Genomic DNA, 21,622 nt, shown 5'->3' with positions numbered 1-21,622 from the left:
GTCTTCAGGGCCTTGCGGAATACATCTACGGAAGGGGCATGTCGAAGATCACATGGGAGGGAGTTCCAGAGAGTGGGGGCCACCACAGAAAAGGGTCTCTCCCTAGTACCCACCAACCTAGCTGTTTTGGTTGGCGGGATTGAGAGAAAGCCTTGTGTGGCTGATCTAGTTGGGCGGCATAATTGGTGGCGGTGGAGGCGCTCTTTCAGGTAAACTGGGCCGAAACCGTACAGGGTTTTAAAGGTTAATACAAACACCTTGAATTGGGCCCGGAAAACAACCGGCAGCCAGTGAAGATCAAATAATACTGGCGTAATGTGGTCCCGGCGGCGGCTGTTGGTAAGTAAGCGTGCCGCTGCATTCTGTATAAGTTGTAATTTCCGGGTCGTTTTCAAGGGTAACCCCACGTAGACCGCATTACAGTAGTCCAATCGAGAGGTGACCAGGGCATGTACCACGAGCGGGAGCTGTTGAACAGGGAGGTAGGGTTGCAGCCTACGTATAAGGTGTAATTGATACCAAGCTGCCTGGCTCACGGCCGAAATCTGAGCCTCCATGGACAGCCTGGAATCAACAACAACCCTGAGGCTACGGACCTGGTCCTGTAGGGGCAACTTCACCCCACCAAACACCAGGTCAACATCTCCTAACCTTCCCTTGTCTCCCACAAGTAGTACCTCGGTCTTATCAGGGTTCAACTTCAACCTGTCCCTGCCCATCCATCCACTCACGGATTCCAGGCACTTGGACATGGTCTCCACAGCCCTCTCCGGTGAAGATTTAAATGAGAGATAGAGCTGAGTGTCATCCGCATATTGGTGACACTGCAGCCCAAATCTCCTGATGATCGCTCCCAGTGGCTTTACATAGATGTTAAATAGCATGGGAGAGAGGATAGAACCCTGTGGCACACCACAATTGAGAGGCGAAGGGTCTGAAACCTCATCACCCAATGCTACCTATTGGTGCCTATCAGAGAGAAAGGAATGGAACCACCATAAAACTGTGCCTCCCAATCCCAAACTCTCCAGGCAATCTAAAAGGATACCGTGCTCTACGGTATCAAAAGCCGCTGAGAGATCCAGGAGGACAAGGAAGGTGAATTCTCCCCTATCCAATGCCCTCCTCATATCACCTACAGGAACATCACAGACACATCCTTTTGGATATGCAGATTGACCACTCAAAAAACCCACTCACAGGCTGACTTGGCTAAACTATTAGATTAATGGAGGAAACTAGTCAGAGCAGCTTTCTTCTTTTGCAGACCCCAAGTTCCAGAAACATGATCACTGACTTGGAGGGGACCAAAATAAATAATCTATCTCAACCCCCAATCCCATAACAATATGTTAACCATGGTCCAAAACTATATAGCACTCCTCTGCACAAATGTAGCTCTGCTTGAGCTGAGACAAACCTATGATTAGGGGGATGTCAACAGAAAGCTCTACACATGTGCATATGCATTGTGGTGCATAGGGCTTCTGCTAGTGTGAGCCTCTGTGCACACCGAAACCCACAGGTGCAGTCCAAAGCCACTGAACTGGGATTGCACTAGGACAGAAGAGTTTGGTGGAGTGTTTGGAATTCACAAAAGGAATATGGGTTTGAAGTACAATAGCTTCAGTATATTAGTGCATCTCTATTCTGTCTCTGATAAAGATAGTCCTTGCCATTTTTGCAAGCCATACTTGTAGAAATGCCCCTTCTCAACCTCCTGCCTTGGCAAAATATTAACTGATAATCTTGCTGAGCAATATGCTAGAAAGTTATACCTACAGCTGTGCAGCTTTCATTAAAATGATAAAATTTCACCAGTGCGCCATCACATTCAAGACATCCTCCATCTGTAGAATTTCAGCTCTCCCCCCTGCTGCAAAATAATTCCTGCCCAAAGTGTAAAGAAGGCAGATGTTCACTTGTAAATATAAATGTCCTTAGTGCCATCTGCATAACTCTATTCCACAGAGTTTAGATTACGGGATATAATTTTCATACCAAATGTTTTCTTCTATGCAAAAATTCTACTCTGCCCAAATCCACCCTCTTTCCCTATCTTCTGTTTTTGTTATATGAATGCCATGGACAGTTTAATTCCTCCTCCACCACCTTTTTCTCTTTCCAGGCCAGCCGTTCAACCCTCACTTTCAGATCAATAATGCTGTTTCAAATATCATTTGCTCCATCACTTTTGGGGACCGCTTTGATTACCATGACAATCATTTCCAGAAGTTATTGCAGTTGCTCGATGAGACATTACACCTTATGGGAAGTGTTTGGGCCCAGGTAGGTCTTCTGTGAGATCTTGTGGGTGACCTGACCGCAACAGAATCACTCTAGTCCCGGACACATTCCCAAATTCTTGTTGACCATTCATTTGCTTTGAGTCCTCTTATTTGTTCCAGTTCTGTTTCCCTTTCCTTTTCCATGAGTTGTCATTCAAGCACCACATGCCATCCGTATTTTTTTACCGTCTTCTCTTGATTTAGCATTTTTATTATAATACTGAAGACTATAGGTTCGGGAGGGTGTCTTCGGTATTGTATATTAGTATTAGAGTTGAGTGCTCACAGAAGCTGAACTGTAACAAAATCCCTGTTGAAGGTGCACACTTTCCCCTGGATACAATCACATTGGCTTGAAGAAAACAATAAACTGGCATTTATTAAATGAATTACATGTTCGATAGGAAAGATCTCCAGTTCCAGCTAACTAAGCTGGTAATGCAACAAGACATGTTTGTTCCTGCATCTCAAGAGAAGGTAGATCCAAACTGTCTCCTCTCTAAAGGAGGAGTGGAAGGAGGGAAAGAGAGGAAGTACAAGAGAAGGCTAAGCTAGAACCCTACTCTAGCTTTCTGCTAGCTTTTCGCAGGAAGGCAGTTAGTTTTATTTCCGATACAGGGAACATTCAAACATTATATTAGAACCATAACTAAATATTGGATATTTGACCATGTTTGTTAGCAGGACTCAACAGCCAGAGGATGTGTTGCATTGAAGACAATGAAGTGTTCACAAATGACACACACAGGTTAATTCTACACACACATACCTGAGAAATGATACCCCATACAGATGGGCATCATCAAACAGAAAAACTACATGACCACCATATTCCTGACATCAGCAGGCAAGATGTGTGGCCCTTCTTAAAGGGGTCATGCTGGTCCTGCAGACCTTTACACAAGGTGCATGAATTTTTGAAACAATGGTAGCCATCTTCATGGAAAGTCATTCTGAGCATTACAAGTTGTATGCAGAACTCCCCACAGAGATGCTATTTGATTTGCAGTTCGTACATTAAGACCAAGGAGAGTTTCCCATGGGGATACCATCATATACAGCATCCCAGTGATGAGTGCAATATGTGCTCTGGTCCTAAGAGGATATGCACTGTTAGAGCCAGTGGCGCAATCCTTCACTACTTTTTTCTGTAAACCCGCTGAACTGCCTTTTCTGCACATGCGTAATGTTAGCGTTTGTTTCCTCAGGTGTACAATTCCTTTCCAACTCTCATGAAGCACTTGCCAGGGCCTCATCAAACTCTTTTGAAAAACTGGAGACAGATGCAATCCTTTGTGAGAGAAATCATTGGAAAACACAAAAAAGACTGGAACCCATCTGAACCAAAAGACTTCATTGATGCTTACCTAAATGAAATGGCCAAGGTAAGAGACAAAATAAAAATGACTAGAAAAAGACAGACGCACACTTTAAAAGACCAGAACTTATGAAAGGAAATGGGGAATTCCTTGTTCAGTTATCCCATTGGAGAAGCTGTGACTATCGCGATGAGATAAGGAGAGAGCATCGGCTATTTATGAAATGCTCATTGACCACCATTATCAGGATAAAGGTGATTTGAAACATATCTGGGAACTGGATATAAAAGGTGAGATATCAGAGGTAGATTGGAGAAAAATGTGGCAAACTCCTTCCTTTAAGTCAGTCTCCGCAAGAATGTGAGAGCAAGGCCTTAAGGTTATCCATCAGTGGTATCTAACACCTATCAGGTTACATCACATTTGTAACACCGTATTGCTTCTCTTTTGGAGAGACTGCTCCCAACGTGGCACTTACCTACATCTCTGGATGGATCAGTATGTATATAATTTTTGGAATGATGTCTTTAGGGTTATTTCAGCTATATTGCAATCTGATGTTGTGATGGACCCGGGTTTAGCCTTGATATCTTTTGTTTTGGGGAACAAACAAGAGAATTTTGTACAAACCGCTAAGAGCACATTTTCTTACTGCAGCCAAATGGAGTTAGCATTTTTAAGGAAGAGCGATCGTTTACCCACCATTTCAAGGTGATTTGACAGAATATGGAATGTGGCTCTTGCAGAAAAACTCACCCAGCAATGTAAAGTGGCTAGAAGGGAAAGTAAAAAAGACAATATTTAAACAATCTCTATATCTTTCATATATTTACTCCAGATCCAGTGATCCCAGACCTCCCTCCCCCCATAGGTCATTTTGGAGAGGTGTGCTTTTAGGACTTTGATTACATCAGCCTTTTTTGATATATTGGGTTCTTTTATTCCCCCTTGTCATCTCATGCTGATTGTACTCTTTTCTCTGGATGATGTTTTGTGATCTAGATTACATATGTATATTTTTGCTTCATTGAGTTTCTAATTCTGTTTATTGGGCAGATATATTGTTGTAAGTGTCCTTTTATTGTAGATGTCTGCTTAAATAAAATTAAAGTAATAAAAAAGACCAGAAGTAGCCAACTGATTTGTCGAAATGACTTTTAGCAACGTACCACATTCTTTCCATTGACTCTGTATGAATTCAGACAAACAGATGAGGTATGTGTGAGCAGTGCACACAAGTACATATATATGAATATGAAATCATGTATTTCAGGTGGTGGCACTTCACCACTTCACCACTTGTCCACTATCTACATTTTACTGCTTCTCTGTGATGTGTCAGAGCAAACATCTGATGTAATAAAAAACATCACTGGAGAAGCATCACATGATCTGCCATTATCTCAGCTGTCTGTCTGAATATAGCTTCACCAGGGCTGTGGAGTCCAAACCAGGAATGATTGGAAGTCTTTCCTTGACAAGCCCAAGCCCATACTTTATCCTAGCTTCAGTGAATCACAAGGCTGTTGATTTGATCCTGCTAGGTCCTCGACATTCTTCAGGAATAGAGATCTTTAATTCTATTGTGATCACTCGACAAGTAGGACTAATACAGGGACAATGTTTTTAATGACGGGTTAATACACCGGGGCATTTTCTTTGTTTTTAAGGAGTCTGTGGCTTCCAGTTTCCATGAGGAAAACCTCCTGTATTCAACACTGGATCTGTTTTTTGCTGGAACAGAAACCACTTCTACAACCCTGCGCTGGGCTTTGCTGTACATGGCCATTAATCCAGAAGTTCAAGGTGGAACTGTAATTTGTTCTTTAATTACTTAATTTTTTGATGAGTTCCCAATGCCATACTGCTATGTTGCTTTGTTAACATAACTCTTTGCCTCTAACTTTAGGTCCAATAATATCGGCGAGAAGGTAATTCCACAGTAGAGTATAGAAATGTGTTCTAGGGACGCAAGAGTAGAACTGGGAGCTCAAGATATTTTCATATTGTGTGTGTGTGTGTGTTGAGTGGAAGTGCACTTAGTTTCCTGTAGAGGAATCTGGCCTTGGGGTCAAGTGTGGATTATCAGGTCACATATGCAGATGACAGTAATAAATTGGATCTTCTCCCTCACTGTAGAGCTCAGGTAGCTCCCTGGTATACATGGTGGTAGTGGAACAGGCAGGGAGACAACTAAAATGCAGATGGCACAAGTCTTGCATTGAATATGGCTGCACATGTAAGTATTTTAGGAAGGTTCTTAATGTTCTTCCATATAATCTTTATTCAGGGTCTCTGAAGGGACTCACAACAAAGGCAGTGACAGAGATAAATAAAATATAATTTCTTGACCATAAAACATTAACAATGTTTTATCTAAATCACCTATACAAGGATTTCTCATACATATCTATAAATTTATTTATCAGTAACACAAAAAATAGAAATAAAACAGTAAATACAAAATTATACTTTTCCCCAAAGTTCTTAGCTTGTTCCGCTGCACATTCTTTCACTCTCAAGCTGGGACTTGCTGATCTAACTGACAGCCACAAGGGAGAATTACTTCCTCTCTTCCAGCTCAGCTTCTTCAGATGGATACCGGCAAAACAATTACATACATTAAAAAAAATAGACAGAAACTTAAAATGTTGAGGAACTTCACAAATCGGTTTAAATATAGATACATATTTAAATTATTCACTGCCTCTGCATTTTGGTCTACTTATTATTTATTTATTTATTTTATTACATTTTTAGACCGCCCTATAGCAATAAGCTCCCAGGGCGGTGTACAGCATAATAAAACAGGTTAAAATACAGGTGGATGTAAATACAATACACAATAAAACATAATTAAAAAATTACAAATTTAAATTCAAGTTTTAAAATTTTTTAAATGCCTGGGCAAAGAGGTAGGTCTTTACCTGGCGCCGAAAAGATAACAGAGAAGGCGCCCTGGTGGATAAACTTAAGCAGTAAAGTTTGCCATCTTCTTAATTTCTCTGGTGAAATAACAGTTGGTATAGTTCTGAAAAATACAAGAAATTTCAGCCAGATCATCATTTTGATTATCGCTACTTGTCCTAACCATGTTGAGGGCAGCTAAGTTTCCATTCAGTTCTATTGTAGCCTTGAATAACAGTCTGGCAGAGCTTTTCTAGGTGGTGAAGAGGCTATTACATCAAGACCTTGGAGTGGTAGTGGAACTCCTAAGATGTATGCTGTGATACATTTGCCTGACATTTTGAGCATAATGTTGCTTATATCTGCTCTGACCCTGATGCAAGTATTAGTAAAGTTCTGGTGGAGGTAGCAAGTACAACCTGTAGTCTGAGTTTGTGGGATCAGTTTCAGTTGGTATGGCCTGAGGATGTGAACAAGGTGCTTGGAGAGGTTTGGCCAACCACCTGAATTCTTTGCCCTTGCACATTTTGGCTAATTACATGTAGCCAGAGTGGGTTGGTGGGGTGGATAAGAGGGAGTGGTACTGGCTGCCTTGTAAGATATGATTGTACATCCATTCCTGAAGAAACCCTCTCAGTCTAGAAGATGGTAGCTGGGCAATAATTGTAACAAATTGCCTTCTTGGGCAAGGTGCTCAAGAAGTTGGTGGTTCAAGAAGGTTATCTAGACCCATTTCAATGTTTGAGGGTTTGGTACTGCAACAGCCTCGGTCACCCTGATGGATGGTCTCTATCAGAATAGAAACAAGGAGAGTGTGACTCTTTTGATTCTGCTTGATCCCTCAGTAGTCTTTGATAGCACTGACCATGGGATCCTACTGGACAAGATATATGGGCAGGGGGAGAGGTTCATAGTGGTATGGTGGTTCTGTTGCTGCCTTCGGTGTCAGATTTATGGAGTAGCCCTAAGGACTGTTGATGTTGTTTTCTTTGATTGGGCCATCCATCTGCGTGTCTGAATAGCCACCGAGTTCTTTACTCTCCATGATTGGGGGGAGGGGTTATTCTAAACGAGGGTTTTAATGAGGTCTGAATCATCCTCCAATATGGGGATTCTAAAGGCATTCTAACTGCCTGAGAAAGGGTAGATGCCAGCAGCTGTTAAGAACTTTGGGCATGGTCACTGTCCCCCCTTCTTTGAACTGATCTTTCACAAAGTTGTTAACACTTATCCCGGCAGCACGTTCTTCTCAAGCAATGAAAATAGTGTGTGTTGCCAACTGCACATTCATCATTCTTGACATTGCCCCATATTTCTCACAGAAACCCTGCCTGTCAGGTTTTTTCTTAGATTGATAGCAAAAATTCTTTTTTCTTTTTTTTGTAGCGAGAGTCCAAGCTGAAATAGACTCTGTGATTGGTCAGTCTCGTCTGCCAGCGATGGATGACAGGGACAGAATGCCCTATACCAATGCAGTTGTTCATGAAGTTCAAAGAATAAGCAACATTTTGCCTCTGAATGTTCCCCGGATGACAACTACTGGTACAACACTGGCTGGGTTTCATTTGCCCAAAGTAAATGTTAAGAAAATATACCTTTCTTGTATTTCTTTATTCTTCCTTAAAGTTTTGGCATCTTAAAGTCAAGATTCTAAATTGGGGATATCCAATATGGTGTCCTCCAGGTGTTGTTGGACTCAACTCCCATCAGCACCAGCCAGCAGGGCCAACAGTCAAGGATGATGGGAGTTGTAGCCCAAAACATCTGGAGGGCACCTTGTTGGCTATCTGTGGTCTAAACACTGAGCTGCACCATACCATTAAGTTGTCATCAGTTGGTCTGGCCCCTCCTGCCATGGTGTTTTGATATGCCCATTATTTTCCTCTTCTGCTTCTATGGAATTCTAGACGTGATGGGTATAGGTGCCTACACAAGGACATCGGAGACCAAGAAGGCTAGCATATGCCAACCATATGCAAACACGTTCTGAGAATTATGAAAAAAATCTAAGTTCCTTTGGCTAGTACTCCTGGGAGAATTTTTTGCCAAACTTCCTTGCATGAGTTATCAGGACTTACTGCTTTGTAAGCAGCTTTGGGGGTATTCTGGGGTGGGGGGGCACACCATAATCTGGAGAGGATGGAGTGATTAGGTTTCCAACTCCTCTGCAAAACTGGACTCCAACCACTGTCTCAGTTTGAACAGATAATAAGTGGGTTGGAAATCTGCCAGTACCTGGTGTTTCTAAACCTACTTCTAAAGAGTCTGGCATGCCAAGTATGTATTTTAAAAGCCATGCAGAAACCTGTGCTTTTGTGGAATGTGGTTTAATGAATTTCTTAATAATGAATAACGAATTTCTTGGTCAGAACATATCCTTTCTCTATATGTTGGCAGATAAGAGTTGCTCTTGGATCTAAGAGGCTAAGTACTGTTGTAGGTGCATCGCTTAATATACTCTAAGAGCTCTCTGTCATTTTCATCTGCTTTTTCTTTGTCAGGGAACCGTTTTGGTCTTCAACTTGACATCAGTGCTGTTTGACAAGGATGAGTGGGAAACACCCGATGTGTTTAATCCTGGCCATTTCCTGGAGAATGGTCAGTTCAGGAAAAGGGAAGCATTCCTGCCATTCTCTGCAGGTAACAAAAGTGGATGGACTTCTCATAAGTGTTGCAACGGTGTCTATTTGGTGGAGGTTTGGATGCTGGAAGCCTGGTGTATTATTAACAGTTTTGTGTATTGCAGGGGATTTTGAGAAAGCGCTATGGTGCCAGCCACAAAATGGCTGCCATAGGGTGTGTGTCCATACTCTCCCCCCTCTCACGTAGCATGGATTTTTGAGGGGATGTCTGCTGAGACCTTTCACAGGTGCCGGAGGTGGCAGTGGTGGCCCACAGGTGCTGGGTTGGCAATCTCTGGTGTATTGTTACAAACCTGGTTCCACCTGGAACATCTCCTTGCCATGCTCTGAGCCAAGCTATTTGTAAATGCACAGGAAGAGAGGGTAAAAATACAAGCTCTAAATTTGGCTGCAAGTTTCCTCTTGAGGTTATCCTCTGTGTTCCAAATCAGAAGAGCTAAGCACAAAGAAAGGTGTTCTAAGGGATTTCACAACGGAGACAGAAATGATTCCCTTTCTACATGGCCAGATGGCAACATTCGCAGTCTGCCCTCTCCATGGCCACATAGTCGTTTTCTGTGCTGCACAGTGGGAAAGGGAGCCCCCTCTTCAACACACAGCTCAGAAAGTCAGCATTTGCCTTCCCTCTCCCACCCATTCACCTTGTGATTTCTTCCTCCTTCCAGCTACCTTTGAGTGCCTCCCACACCTCTTAACCTTGCTCTCCATCTCCCCTCCCAGCTGCTATTATTGTTGTTATTGTTATTATTGTTTACTATAATTTTTCTGTTTCAAAGCAACTTAAGAGTCATGCTCTCTCTGTATGTTTGTGTATGAGATTATGTCTACCCACTGCTGGAAAGTGGCCCCCAACAGCTTTCCACTGGATTAATGTGGCCCTTGGCCTGAAAAGAAATCCCCCACCACTGCCACACATCATCATGGGATTTCCTCTCCCTAGAAACATCTATATTTTCCTAAAGCTTTTTTCCCCTATTGCCCGGGGTGGGGGTTGGCTGGATCTGTTTTGTGTTTGTGAAATCTGTTGTTAACCTCTCCAAGTCTTTCAGATGGGAGTGGGAATCTAGAAGATAGAACTTCATGTAATGGAAACATTTGGGGTAGTATTCAATGCTAGTGCTACTCGAGGTAGACCCACTGTAGTTAACAGATATGACTAACTAACTAATTTCAAAGGGTCTACTCTGGCGGCCAATGGCTCCATGTCAGTGGGGCAGTGGAATCCATTCTGGATTTTAGTCCAAACTTTCAAGGAAGTGTCCAAGACGCTGAACTCCTTGAAAGTTTGGACTGAAACCAAGAGTGGATTCCACTGTCCCACTGACATGGAACTACCAGCTGCCAGTGCTTCGAATAGGACTTAACTGAGTGCAACCCATATGTTCCAAAGTTCTAGAAACCCTGATCAAAGCAGTTCAGTGCACTGCTTCCATTTGCCTGAATATGAAATGGATCAGGCAGACCTGCAAATTTATTGTGTAATGACTGTGACTTTTAAAGGCATTTGGTTTCCTGGTCAGTCAGTGTTCTGTTGAGCTACATTCCTGCTTCTGTTGTTGTAGCAATGACTTGTTACAAAAACACAGTTCACTTTCATAGACGGTCTCCACTAAGATGGGTCTTGTTCTCCTTCTCTTCTAGGAAAACGAGTTTGTCTTGGAGAGCAGTTGGCTAGGGTGGAGCTTTTTCTTTTCTTCACTGCCCTACTTCAGAAGTTCACTTTCCAGGCTCCAAAGGATGTGACGTTAAACCTTGACTTTAGGATGGGTCTTACAGTGAGCCCCCAGCCATACCGAATATGTGCATTCTGTCGCTAAGGGAACCCATTTTATGGCATTGCTATTAAAAAAAAAAAGATAAGCAGCTAGCATCGCCTCTGTTTCTGTTCTTCTTGTCGCTTGGTTCCACAGTTAACAATGTCCTGTTGTTATGTCTTGCCCCCTTAATGCCAGTAGTTGTTCAAAGTGACCTTGGTTAGTACATGGGATGGAAACGGACCTACAGTGTAATCCCAACCAGGTTTACCCAGACGTAAGTCCTAATGAATTCAATAGGACTTGTCTCAGGTAACTAGAGTTAGGATTGCAGCCTTAGTTCAGTAAGACTTTTATACCTCTTGTTCCCAGTCTTTTACTTTCACCCCCCTCTCTTTCCTTACCCATACAGGCTTGAAAAGGTCACGTCTAGCCTGTCTAAGACATATATTAATGACTTGTAATGTATTTAAAGTACAAAGCAGAAATAATGTCCCCTATTTTACTGAGAGGATAGTTATAGGACAGTTCTACAGATGGTCAAATTGTTAGCAAGACTCCTCTGTAGACGTGTGTTTCACATTCACGTCTTGTGAATTAGGATCTTAGACATCTTGTCAATTAGGATCTTTAGACATTGGCAATAGTGCGTCTTGGCAGATTTACCCAGTAACTTACACTCATACAGATCTTAAACATGGGGATATTTTTTGAGCATACACACACAGAATCAATATACACATTTAACACTCCAATGGGGAATAGCTCAGTAACAGTGTAGATCTACTGACATCACTGGGGATAGCTCAGTAAAAACATGTGTGAGGGAATAAGCTGAATAAATCTAATTATAACTAAACTCTCACACACACACATATGAAGGAGCAAGCACAAAAGGCATAAGAGGAGATGGGAAGGGTTCAGCACAGCTGAGGAAGGCACACTAGCTTGCCCTTTTCTCTCCCTCTCTCTAGGCTGACTTTGCAGACCGGGCGTCAGTCAATCACAGCTGGGCAGAGAGGACCAGAATATGGCTTCTGAAACACAGTCATACCCACAAGCAAAGATAGGCAAAGGGAGCACATGCGGAGGCTACAATTTGTAGGGAACGGACCTCCAGAAGACAGGCTAGAAGGCGACATACCTTTCCCAACCCTGCTGGGCAATCTGGAAGTAGAACTGGAGCACAATGAACCTCCTGGGTCAGGCAGCAAAACAGCAAATGCAGCAGGCAGGCTCTGAAATGGCTTCTTGGATCTCTGCTTTGGCTAGCGAAGGTCAGAGGAAAGCAGGAAAAGTAGTGGAGCCCTGAAAAGGGCTTTTGAAGCAGTTTTGGCAAGCAGGGACTTCTGTTTCAGCAGGTGGATGTCCACAGATAGTGAAAGAAAGGCAGGGGAGTCAGATCCCCGGGTTCTGGATGGTTACCAAACACTGCCTCCACAGGTGCATCACTTTCAGCTAGCTTACAGCCCTCCACACATTTGAGGGTTGAAGGGAGATTTTTTTACTACTTGTGGATGCTCCCTACATGGTTTAGAATTCAGATTGTGCAGGATTCTAGAAAAGATCTAATATATCCTATTGTGCAGTCTTTCCCAGGCTGCCCTTCTGAGTTTCTTCTGACTGTTTTACGTGAGGGTTCTGATAAGGCAACCACTGTGCAAGTGGCCAAAGTTTTGAACTTGGCCATTTTGACCAGACCCTGTAAGATTGTGAATGGCAATTAATTCCACTGAACTGCTTTGCTGTCTGCCATAGCTTCTGATACCAAGTAGTCTTATTTTTAATACTGTGGTTGGTTGACTGAAAATAAAGATTGACTTGACGTGCAGGATTCTAAATTGCATGGGGAGTACACAAGCAGAGGAGGGCCCATGCTTCATACCTTTGTCTCCAAACTGGGGGAAGGCTGTAAACTGGGTGAAAGTAATGTGGCTGAGGGGTGGAGCTTGGCAATTTATGCCTCTCTCCCTTGTGTGTTTGCTTGTAGATCCGTAAAATGCATGCCTGAATAAGGCTAAGTTTCAAAGATGTGGTTACAGACTCTAGGGAAGACCTGCACCATGTGGCTGGATACGGCTCTCCAGGTATCTCTATGCAGTCCTTGGTTTTTGCCTACACTGCTCACTGGCCCTGCTCTCTAGACTTGAAGTGCTTTTCCCTAACTGTAATGTGTCTTTCGACTATGATAATTCCTCTTTCTTGCCTGAAGAATGAAGGAAATGTTTGTGTGCAGAAACCCGACAATTTGGCATAGCTGGAATGCAGTCTACAGTGCAAAGGTAACAGTGGCAGTTACACCTATTCCTCCATTCATTTGCAAGCTTCCACATGCCTCCTATAGCACTGACTGGGAAGTGGCAAGTTCTGCCCTGCCCAACAGAACTGCATCTTTAGTAACAGTAGCTTTCTCATTGCAGTGAGTTGCTCCCCAATGGTTTTAGTGCAACGTATTCAAGGCAGTGCCAAGCTAGTCAGGTTCAAGAGCAAAAGTTTTACTGCAATCAGATTCTGAGTCATGGTGACTTAATGAAGAGGATCAGTAGCTACAAGTTGCTGGCTATTTACAAGCTTCCCTTTCACCAGTTGAACTATATTTAACCTTTTTAGATTGTTGTTTAACCAGCCATCCACATTTCAGATTGGGGAGGAAGGGTTCATTGGCTACGTCAAACTTGTAGAGGCCTAGGTCACATAGCATTGATGAAGGTGCATGTACACACTCAAGCCATAGGTCCAATGACCTCATGCATGCATCATCCAGTGGCAGAGTTCCCATAAATCCATCTTGTTTGATTCAGGAACAAGAAAACATCCCTTCTTTATTATCTGCTTAGTTAATCTGTAAAAGCTTCTGAAGAAACTGAATCCATGAATCAAACAAAAAGGAAGCAGGTTTTACAGTTAATGATACATTGCTGGTCTATGAGGCTCTAACTAGTATTTATTTTCCTTAGTTCTCACTAATTAGTCTGTTGTGTACTTTTGGGGGTGTGGTAAACATGAGGCTGTAACTCTTAGGTGTACACACTGGGTTTGACAAGGCTACAGCTCAAACCACTAGTTCAATATATAAAATAATGAGACCCCACAAAATTAATGTCAAAAGTTTTTTATGTGAATATAAAAGAATATTTCTTGAAGAAAGAGTAAAACCATTTTTACAAATTAGTGCAATTTCCCCCCTCTTTCTAGACAGCATTTGCTTTGCACAGGTACATTTACACATTAAATAGATTAGACCCTGACAAGTCTAACTGAAAAACCAAAGTCAGACCTACGTATCCTCAGTAAAGCAAAACATTACTATTGCTTACAAGTATGTGATTCCAAGCAAATGGTTACTGAAGAAAACAGAATACTTTTACTTTATATTAGTGTTAAAATGAAACATTTCATTAATTCTACAAAATGTTTTAGTCTGATCACTGAGAAATATTAAAACATTTATAAATATATTCATGATTTTTTTAAATAAGTGAAATCACATATTCCACAATTCTGGTGATATTGTCTCTTAAGTATTTTAATCTTTTATACTGTATGTTTTTTCATATGTGGTCTGTGACAGTAATAAAATGATTCATATTCATATTCCACAATAAATCATGGTGTCAATTCATAAGTTGTTATACAAGCTTAAGTGCTTTTGAATCGAATGAAAATAGCCATGCAATCGATACAGAGCACAAGCTGTTTAAGAACCACTTGCGATTTTACACAATCTCCACTGAAATGAATGGAAGTTGTGTAGAAGGAGGGGTAGATTTTGCCGATGATTACCAAACACTGTACAACTTACCAAGTGATATTCCAGTCAAAATCTAATTAAACTATGAATATAAGGTTTTCAAGGAGCAACACTTGGTGGACTAGGTACTATTTCTGTGTTACATTTTTCATTAATGAAACAGTTCTTTAAACTCACAGATGAAGGACAATTGCATTTTTCATCTCTTTAACCTTTAATTGGAAGGACATATTTAACATAAGTCGGTTTCTGACAATGAATCAATAAGCATCAGTTTGAGAAAAAAGAACTTTCCAATAATGTTCACCCCATCTAAATACAATTTTATAGACTTTGCAGAGATAATTAATTCCTCTGCATTATATTCAAATCAATTAAATATTCCATACCAAGGCTACAATCCTATACACACTTACACGAGAGTAAGTACAACTGAACTCAATTCAACTTACTTTTGAGTAGACATGTATAGGATTGCATTGTAAGTGAAATGCAAGAGAGACACACTCAGTTCATAATTAAAATCAAGAGGGGCAAAATTCTGAATTCAACTGCTGGTGAGCAAATATTTGAATTCTGTTACTCAAAGGAGGTAGTTTAAGTTTAGAAACTAATGCTAAACACAAAGTAGTCCACCACAAATTCAGCTGCAAACAACTACGACATAAAATCGCTACAGCTTACAATTTTACATGTGCACTGAACGAGATGCCATGCCTCTAGCGACACTTTGCAATCCAGCAGCAGGAGAATATGCACACACATTTTTCCAGGCCAAACAGCCAAGTCTATGATCTGGGGCTATGTATAGCCTGTGCATAGTATGGTTGCACATGTGGTAATAGATACAGCCTAGCAAGTATTCTACTATTATAGCTGAAAACCTCACTCTCTGCTTTTAGATTAATCCTTGTGAAGTTCAGTATTCTAAAGACAGAGCTGGACAGCCATCGGTCGGGAATGCTTTGATTTGGATTCCTGCACTGAGCAGGGGGTTGGACTCGATGGCCTTGTAGGCCCCTTCCAACTCTACTATTCTATGATTCTATGAAATGGTAATTTTTTATTAAACCAAGCTGGGACTAAAAAGAACAATTCCAAAAAAGAAAAGAAAAAGCATCTAATCTGTTCCTTCTATAGATGTCGAATTGAATTGATCTTCTATTATTGCATTCTGAGTTTTCTCAGTTGAGTAGGATAAGTAAAGTCCTACAATGTATTACAGGAAAAGAGAAGGCACTAAATTATGTTCAGTGATAGTGTGTTTACTGACACATCTGGTTTTTCCCTTACTTTTGTTAAAGACCTCAAACTTTCCCTAAAATTGCAAAGGATGTGCCCCTCTGCTGATGGCTCTTTGATCCAGAGGAGCCTTTTGTGAGCTGAAAGTGGGGAAAAGTGATTCCCACAGATCCCCCCTTCACTCTGCAGCCTCCTCCACCCCTCCACAGGGTTGGGGGATCCTTGAACCAGCACTTGAAGGCAGCATGGGGTGCTGTAGAGAGAAAGGACAATCAGTGAAAATAACCTCCCACCCCCTTCTACTCACAGAAGCTTTTGCAGGATCAAATACCTTTTCATCAGTGGAGAGACATGACTTGATACAACCCACGGAATTTTTAATTAAAAATAATTTTATGTCCATCATTCTCTTGGATCAAATAGAGCAATGCCAAACTTCCATGGAAGAGTAATTTAAGATAGATAAAGCAAGTCCATATTTTTCTGGCCCTTTGCTATGGAGGTAGACAATACTGAGATATTTATGCAGCTGAGTTGCATCAGCCACCATCCAAAACGGCCAGCTCAAGTTAATTGAGATCAAGTCCTGATGAAACTAGTCAATCAAGACTATTTTTAAAATTCCATTGTTTACAATAGGACTTAAAGCACAATCCTAGCTATGTCTACTCAGAATGGGGCTTACTCCCAGGTAAGTGGGAATAGGATTGCAGGTAAATTGAGCTAGATTGGGGTCTTGATATTGACTTTCCCATACTAGTAGGAGATGTTATACAGAATGTATTATAAATTAAGGCTACTGAAATAGCCTACTGTGCTTGTGAATCTTTTATTTGTGGAGACTACTCATTGCAACTGCAGCCATATTTGATTATAATAATATACTAAAGTATGAAAACATTAAGCATCATGCTACAGACATTGTATTAGCCATTTCTCCCCACAAATTCAAACCAGGGAAAAAACTACTAAAAACACAAGATAGCAAGTTGAGCAGAACAGTAAGAACTTAAAACCCAAGAGGTAGTCAACTCACACGAAATCTTGAAAATCAGAGCTTGAAAGACTGTGAAGGCTTAGACAGTAGTACACTACAACTTTACTGCTGGCATGAAGTAAAACACATCATTAGATTTAAAATCATCATCATCAAAGTAATAGCTAGACACACTTGTAGTATTAATATCTACACAAAAGCATGTAATACTGAAATACCATCATCATATATTTTAGGCCAGGATTAATACAGTGCAAAAATTAGTAAAGTCTACATTGTCGTTCCAGATTGTGTTAGGGTTCTGTTATCACCCCCCCAAAAAACAACAACTACAGCTCAGATTACAGACCTCATTTTATTCATAATATTGTTCAAGGCTGCTTTACATTTCATTTAACATAAACCTGGCCCATTCTATTTAGTTTAGTTTGGATGTGTAACTCTCTTTTTAAACAAAAAGTCCACCTTGAAAAATTAACATGCATTCCAGCCTGTAACCATGCACTCACACATGCTTTTTGTGTCTGAAATTGGTGTAATCAACCTGAATAACGTTGTGCCTTGATTTTAAAAAGTGCAGTGGAATCACAGAAACAGAATGGTTTATTGCAGCACAAGTTTGTCTGTGCAACAGCCTACTTCATCAGGGTGTACAAGGTAGATAGCATGCACAAACAACTGTGAGGATCTCTTCTACTGCTTTTGTTCTCTGACATGATAATAATTATAGAAAAATCTTAATAATATTTTATATTAAGAAGCATTTTAGAAGGCTTTAAAAGCAACCCTAGGGGCTTCTTACTAGGTTACTTATTCCAGATACTCTATTGTAAGAAGATGTTAATCTGAACAAGATACAAAAACAAAACGGTAACTACCTAATATAAAGATTTTCATGCCCTCAAGTTACTTCCCTGGAGCTCATCCAAGTACCTGGCCATAGCACAATAACATCCCTGGGGATAGATACACAAGTGCCTGGGACGTTTGCATCCAGTCCTCAGGAGAAGCATATGTCCAGAGGCTTCACTGTACCACAGCTGAACACACTGCAACCCTGAATGACAAAGACACACACACACTGCCCACACACAGACAGGAATCCAGTAGCCTGGGCTCAAAACCTATAAGGAGCCTTAAAATTAATATTGCAACTTTTGAAAATGCTGTGATTTTACATAAGATTTTTTAATTAAGACATAGCTAATTGAGTGCAAATACATAAACATTTTGGCTTTGCTGAATCTTCTTCATTTACATAAAATGGTGATTAAGGCTGCAATCAAAAACCTGGCCAGGGAACGTCAGGGCCGCTGCCACGTCTGCCGAACTGTTGCTCATGCCAGCGGGGACAGAAGGAGGGGGGTCGGCTTGGAGCTGCTGCAGTGACTGAGCCCAAATTAGGCCCAATGCTGCCACATGAAGGCAATGTGGCCAGCTTGGGATCCAGTTAATTCTGGGCCAGCTCAGCCCCTCCCTGCAACTCCCTGTTTCAGGGCCTTCTGTGTGCCAGGGATCCCATTGATGACACTTCTGTCCACCTGCATGTTCAGCCGGTGGAATAGGGAATTCCACACCAGCACTTCCCAGTGGAACCAGTGGAACCCAGTTCAGCCGGTGGAAATGAGAGTTCCACACTCAATCGAGGGATACCTCCATTCAATACATCCCCCCCAGCCCAGCTCAATGGGGGTTTGCATTGCAGCCAAATAGTTATTACAGAATTGACTACTCTTCCTGCTGAATGGGAGCTCAACACAGCTTGGACTTCAATGGGACTGCAGCCTTAGGTGGAAAGTTTTGTTCAGTGAATCATTTTAGTTAAATCTGCTTACAGTTAAAAATCCCTCATGCCATGAACTCTGAGCAATAATTATGGATTTCTAGTTTTCATACAGTAGCAGAAGGTATCTGGGGGGGAAAATTACTTTTGTTAATAGAGAAGACTTTCACAACAATTTACTCCCATTAAAATCACTAATCATGGGACTTCCAGGAAGGATTGCTTAGCTTGTGCCTGCCTCTGAGACGAGCTCTCGTCTCAGAGGAAGCTTTTTCAGTTTTAAAACCAGTCAAAAGGTTTTTTTTACTGGTAAAAACTTTCTCCCAGGTAAGGGAGAAACGAAGAGATTATCCACAAGCTTCGTTGTGTTTGTTGGGGGACTTGAATTCATTAGGAACGAAGGACCTGCCAGCAACGTCGGACGGAGCCAGGGAATTTCAAGCAAGCTCAAACTGATTAAGCAAGACTTTTTTTTCTTTAAAGAAAAACGTATTCTAACAGGCAAGCATTCTTCTATCTACTCTTATCATTTTGTTATCGTTACAGTAAAAGAGATTTGTTAAAGGATCAGCAACAAAGAATCCCTGGGTGAGTTATAACTTTCTCTCATATACACGGAATTAAGGAGGAAGAAAATCAAAATAGCCTATCTTTGTTTTTTATTGCAAAAAGCTGGCATGGAATTGAGCATTTTAAAGATATAAACGGATGAGGGGCAACTAATCTAAAGAGGAAATCTGATTTTATGACATTTGAGACTATTTTTTCTGGTCTACTTTTTTTTTTTTTTTGACGAATCTGCTTACTTTTTATGCCACTAATTTTTTGGATGCTGTGAAATAAATTTGTTTTGCACTTTTGGACACATAAGAGATAAGGCGGTTTGTGCTGTCTAGAGGGTGATGTCAGCAGGCTTGGAGGATTAACTCCTTTGTGACTGGAAAAAGAAATAAACTGTTCTTTGCTTGGGAATAGTTAAGAATGACAATCAAGAAGGTGGCTGAGACCCTGGATGTACAGGAAGGGGTTCTCTATCTAGATATGTTTCAGAAAATAATGAATGAGATTAAGCTGGTGAGACAGGAGCTGAGACAGAGCAGACAAGAGATGAAAAGTGAATTTGGCAAAATGAGACAGGAGCTGAAGGAAATTCAGGATTCTGTGAGAGGGGAGGTGGATGAGACCAAAGATATGGCTGGACAAATAAAAGAAGATGAAAGAAAAATTAGAGGAAAGGTTCAAGCCCTGGAGATTGGAATAGATATATCAAATATGGACTTGGAAAAAGATTTGGATTTTATGGCTGTGATGGATCCTGGAGACAAATATCACTGTTTGGAATTCAGCGCTGTCCTTGAAGGAATTGGTGAAGACATTAGAGATAAAGATATCAACGGTTCAAAAAAATTCCTGGATTGGAAGGATTTGATGGAACTTGAAATGGAGAAAGTTTACAGAATTAATTCCAGATGTGTGACAATGGAAAAACTCTCGGGAGATGTGATGGTGCATTCTGTGGAAAGGAGGAGCAGAGATGCAGCTTTACAACAACATTTCAGTGGTACATTCGGAATTGATGGCAAGGAAATATTTGTGATGAAAGAAATTCCTATCAGACTTTTATTATATGACTATGACTATGACAGCAAGATTATTATGGGTGCAAGGATGGAGATGGAAGATGGAATTAACACTGAGAATGGCTATTGAAACTACTGGACGTAGCAGACTTGATGAGATGGATTAATTGACATGTTTATTTGGAGAAAAATCGATGGATATATTTCTCAAGGAGTGGAAGCCTCTCTTTGACTTTTTGCGGAAAGAATAAAGTAATGTTAATGAGATTTGATGATTAATTAAGATAACTACTGGAGGAAAGTGATTTTGTAATATATTAAGAGACAGGTTTGTTATATATTATAGATCTATAACTGATCTGCGACAAATCGGAAGTCAACATTTTATTTTATTGTATTAGTTATTAATTTGTTTTGTTTTGTTTTGTTTTGTTCTGTTTTGTTTTTTGAAACTTTGAATAAAAATTAATGATAAAAAAATCACTAATCATGCTAGACTAAAACATTAAATAGAATTTTAAATATGATGCCAATTTTGGTATTTATATGTACATTATATAAATTATGAAGACAAATATAAACCCTTTAGAGTTGTGCTTATTTTTTCCTTTTTCTTACATATCTGCAGCTGTTCTGTGGCATTAAAAAAAATTGGCAAATTGTAACAATTGAATTTAGCCAGCCTTCTGATAAGGTCGTGGGTTATATCCAAAGTTGCATGCATACCCACCAGGATTTATCCTTCCTCTCCTTTCGGCATGAAGCCCCAAAATCTCCGGAGGGTCCCTCAACCCTTTGAAGCAGATTTTGATGGTATGTGTGTTACAATTTGCCAATTTTTTTTTAATGCCACAGAACAGCTGCAGATATGTAAGAAAAAGGAAAAAATAAGTTTTCATATAGTATCTAGCACACTACTGGTGCTAAATACATGTTAAATAGTGGTTACAGTACCACTAGTGATGTGGACCATCTTCAGTCCTCTAAACTTATAAAACAATCTATCATTTGAAGGAGTGAACATTTCTTCAATTTCAAATTTCAGTAATTCGTTTCTGACTAGTTTGGCTCCTGAAAACTGTTAATAGTCACTCTCTCTCACGTGCTCTCTCTCACTCACACAGGCACACTTTAACTCACCTTGTTGTACCATGCAGACACAATTAACTTCTCTTCATGGTCATGTAGCTTGGCCAATTTACACTCTTCCTAAAAAGAATTTACAAATGTAAGATTACAAGGAAAGGCAATTATATTGGCCCTAACGTTCAAACCTAACCACCTAAGTGATCAAAGTTTACATTATTTTGTAAAATGTTCCAAACTTCTCATTGAATACTGGAGTTATGTGTTGAATTC

The 21,622-nt window shown here is 40.7% G+C and overlaps 1 protein-coding gene across 2 annotated transcripts in view; it reads left to right on the top strand.

Moving 5' to 3' along the window:
* Positions 1 to 14,014, top strand: part of LOC133387763 (cytochrome P450 2J2-like) — a 29,383-nt gene extending 15,369 nt beyond the window's left edge. The window contains exons 4-10 of one of the 2 annotated variants that reach the window (XR_009763553.1): positions 2,129 to 2,289; positions 3,497 to 3,673; positions 5,278 to 5,413; positions 7,901 to 8,088; positions 9,016 to 9,154; positions 10,798 to 12,187; positions 12,901 to 14,014. Coding sequence is in view for 1 of the 2 variants with exons in the window: in XM_061633223.1 (XP_061489207.1) it covers positions 2,129 to 2,289; positions 3,497 to 3,673; positions 5,278 to 5,413; positions 7,901 to 8,088; positions 9,016 to 9,154; positions 10,798 to 10,973 (977 nt within the window). In the remaining variant the exon portion in view is untranslated. Of the gene's footprint in view, positions 1 to 2,128; positions 2,290 to 3,496; positions 3,674 to 5,277; positions 5,414 to 7,900; positions 8,089 to 9,015; positions 9,155 to 10,797; positions 12,463 to 12,900 lie in introns of those variants that run through there. The other variant, XM_061633223.1, reaches the window with a different exon arrangement.
* Positions 14,015 to 21,622: the final 7,608 nt, after the last annotated feature.

This window comes from Rhineura floridana, chromosome 6, assembly GCF_030035675.1.
Source record: "Rhineura floridana isolate rRhiFlo1 chromosome 6, rRhiFlo1.hap2, whole genome shotgun sequence".
Taxonomy (NCBI): Eukaryota; Metazoa; Chordata; class Lepidosauria; order Squamata; family Rhineuridae; genus Rhineura; species Rhineura floridana.
The sequence above is the reverse complement of the archived record's forward strand: the minus strand, read 5'-3'. Positions and strand labels throughout refer to the sequence as shown.